The following is a 3144-nucleotide window of genomic DNA, read 5'->3' as shown; positions in this document are numbered from 1 at the left end:
ACCCGTCACCGAGAGGTGGGAAAGCCATTGAAGTCACGGTGTTCCTTCCTCTTGAAACAATGGCGAAGTTCAGTGAGAAAGTCAAAACGAATTAATCCTGTGTACCACCTTACGTGTTAATATCCAGAGTCCATCGTCTCGTCTGCTTGTGTGACATGACTTGACTCCAATCAATCCGTGCGTGTTGTTTAGAATATAATATCCCCGAGCCTCTAGGAGTCCCTGTGCTGCTTTGCTTGTCACTGCGAGTTCGAGCTTGGATCTTCAACGGGGTGAAGATGAAAATGGACGACTTTCAAGTGAAAATCACCGAGGTACATCTTCTCTCGCCTGCAAATCCCACAGAGAGGTGTCAGCTCCCCTTCACAACATTCGCTCTAATGCAAAAGAGGGACTCCATGCCATACCTTCAAAGAGTAGCGTTCTATGAATCCACTGGTAAAGACGCAGATCTCCAACAGGGATCATACCGAACGCTGCCGCAAATGGGAGGATTTCCTCACACCAGAATGGCCGCCATTCAAGAACACGTCTGGATGGAAGCTCGACGAAATATTTCGACTTCTTGGTGATTGGGAGCGGTGCCAGGTTGTGTCCGGTGGGGCGTCTTCTCCGACCTCATGAGCTCGGCTTGGCACAGGGCCTGGTAAGCCAGCATCTCCTGCTTCGCCTAGGCCTCGTTGATCCTACCATTACTCTCGCCCCTGTTACTTACCACGCACAGGCTCTCACGGGAATGCCCACACAACCGTGTCCGACCAGAGCAGCCATGGAGCCCTAGGAGTGCATGGCATAACACTTGTCACCACGCCCTCTTCCCTTCCCGGCCACGCGTGCATCCCGCCCATTGGCCGCCACAACATTGAGCCGATATTCCCGCCAACCATGGCCACCGGCCCTGGCCCGAGCCTGGGCTGGCCTCCCCTTGCCGAGAACCATGGCTTCCGAGGCTGCCCCGGGCCTGGGATCGGACGGCTGCGGGGGTGTGGGTTCTTCGTTCTTATTATTATAGATTATTAAATTTGATTATATTTTACACTTTGAAGACTATATCTTTTAATAAACTCTTAAAGTGAAAGGTAGATCCCTCCAAAAGAAAGAAAAAACGGCACCCTTCAAGAATTTTTGAAGTTCTTTATTTAATAGAGTTTCCAAAACTTGGTTGTAGCTAGACTTGGATCAATAACACTGTAATTTGTGTGTAAATCTATTATATTTATGCTTATAAAACATTATTAAATTTGATTGTATTTTACACTTATCTTTTAATAAACTCTCGAAGTGAAAGGTAGCCTTCAAAAGAAAGAAAACGTCACCCTTCAAGCATTTTTGAAGTTCTTTATTTAAGGTATGAAACCTACATATACATCTGGATTATTGGATATTGGTACCTGAACATTCCAAGTATTGAAAGCAATATTCATACATGATTTGCAGTGCAGTAATGCCTTTCACTAGCAAAAACATTGCACAGCTGGATCACATGGTTTATGAGAATCTGAAGCTTGTAGTACTCTCCAAAGTTGGTTGTTATCCATACATATGTTCAATACAACAATGGAATGGTTATCTTTCCACTCCAAAACTGAAGACCAGAGGGACTCAGACACTGCCGGCTTTTGACCGTGATTTTTAAAAAATTTATGGAAAATATTCATCCACAATAACCATGATTTCACCACTTCAAATAGTGTTCAATGATATCTGGTGGCCAAAATTTTACCACCCCACTTTTCTTGTTGGAGTAATCTTTCTGGATTTTTTTGTTGGAATTGAGTTGGTCATTTTTCAGATTGCTATTACAATTTTTCACAGAAGGTGTGGACAAGGCGGCCGAGGAGCTCACTCGCGTCGACAGGGTATCATGAGCTCCTAGAAGGACAAAGAAAAAAGAGTTTGGACACCACGTCTGATGAACTCACAGTACCTCGAGCATCTGGAGGACACCAGGCAATACATTCGTTGACTTCCATTCGATCCTGACCAGGCTGCTGCTCAAGCTATCGTGGATTTGTCTCAGCCTCGCTAAGCTAGCGTGATCTGGCCGATCCTCGTAATTGAAGTTGTCCAGGAGAAACAAGAAAAACTTCTCCACCTGTTATCCAGTGGTGGCGGTGCTGGCTAGAGCTTGACTCTCTAGTCGCGCGAGCCAAACGAGGGATTGCTCGTTGCGCCCGAGCTGAAGCAGCAGCCAGGAGTAGACTAGCTCCAGCAAGATCTTGGTCACGTCCAAGAGATCCAGTAAGTTAACTTAGGGTGTTCTGTCACGAGCTCGTAGATCCTGGATAACGGTTGGGTTCCTACTCTCCAAAAAAAGATAGAGATCCAACTCTCCAAAACTTACGTGTTAGACGTGCCAGTGTTTCCTCTTGATCCTCCCACTCAGTCGTCGCAGCATTTGCCATCAACTGGAAAGAAAAATCCGAATCAAACAAGTCTAGAAGGATACCAGAACACTCACCTCGTCCAGCTTGGACAAGACGTAGTTGCAGTAGCAAAGTGGCAAAACCCATCCCCTGCTCTCGATGCCTACAAGAAAGATCAGCATGGTGATGCTCGAGAGGGAAAGAACGTACTCTACCCTATAATCTTTGCCCTTACTTCTTGGCCATGATTGTGCAAGAAAAAGACGAGAGGAACTCACAGTTGAAGCGCCTCAAGGAATTTGTAGTGCTCCGTCCAGCTCTCGCGCGACTTTGTGATGGTGTATGGCTTGCGGATCTTCCTGGCGGCATTGCTCTCCTGCATTTGGCGCTGCTGCTGCGCGATCGACCATGAAAACCTGGAAATATTCCCTAATCGTGCAAAGAACTAACCAATCGTGCAGAGAGTTGTCAAGAAAGTGAAGCGCTGACCAAGCGGAGCATAGATTTTGGCCGAGAACGCACTGATTTCGACCGAGAATGCAATGCCGGACAGCAAGAGCGCTTTCTAAAACCCTAGGAAACATTATAATGACGTGGCTCACCTCCAGTGCCACATAGTTTGAACACGTCAGCGCCTAGGTGGATGCATTTAGGGTTCTTCCTTCCTGCGATGCGTAAGCATCAAAATCGTTCTTCCTCAAGCCAGATCGTTTGTCTATCGTTCTTGCAGAGAGTGGTCTACTCTTTAATTTTGGAGACAACAGCACCGATCAACTCC

At 46.6% G+C, this 3144-nt stretch overlaps 1 protein-coding gene and 1 long non-coding RNA gene across 2 annotated transcripts; both read right to left on the bottom strand.

The window, feature by feature from the left end:
- Positions 1-16: 16 nt before the first annotated feature.
- On the bottom strand, positions 17-1003 carry LOC112344691. The gene is made up of 2 exons (XR_002991819.1): positions 408-1003; positions 17-330 (listed from the first exon to the last, which is right to left on the bottom strand). It is a non-coding gene; the product is annotated as an uncharacterized LOC112344691 (long non-coding RNA).
- A 638-nt stretch (positions 1004-1641) lies between these two features.
- LOC9658468 lies at positions 1642-2924 on the bottom strand. The gene is made up of 5 exons (XM_024669959.1): positions 2817-2924; positions 2645-2760; positions 2462-2529; positions 2345-2408; positions 1642-2218 (listed from the first exon to the last, which is right to left on the bottom strand). Exons 2-5 carry the CDS (start codon positions 2733-2735, stop codon positions 2031-2033), a joined length of 411 nt encoding a protein of 136 aa, XP_024525727.1. The 5' UTR covers positions 2736-2760; positions 2817-2924; the 3' UTR covers positions 1642-2030.
- Positions 2925-3144: the final 220 nt, after the last annotated feature.

The sequence above is a fragment of the Selaginella moellendorffii genome, unplaced genomic scaffold, assembly GCF_000143415.4.
Source record: "Selaginella moellendorffii unplaced genomic scaffold, v1.0 SELMOscaffold_5, whole genome shotgun sequence".
Taxonomy (NCBI): Eukaryota; Viridiplantae; Streptophyta; class Lycopodiopsida; order Selaginellales; family Selaginellaceae; genus Selaginella; species Selaginella moellendorffii.
Note: the sequence above shows the minus strand (reverse complement) of the source record. Positions and strands in the feature narration are given on the sequence as shown.

Excerpts from the sequence above, each read along its gene's own strand:
- LOC9658468 (XM_024669959.1), bottom strand. The coding sequence starts at position 2,735 with ATGCCGCCAGGAAGATCCGCAAGCCATACACCATCACAAAGTCGCGCG. Across the intron at positions 2,409-2,461 it reads TCTTGTCCAAGCTGGACGAG|TTGATGGCAAATGCTGCGAC; the intron begins GTGAGTGTTCTG and ends TTTTCTTTCCAG. Across the intron at positions 2,219-2,344 it reads AACACTGGCACGTCTAACAC|ATCTTGCTGGAGCTAGTCTA; the intron begins GTAAGTTTTGGA and ends GACGTGACCAAG.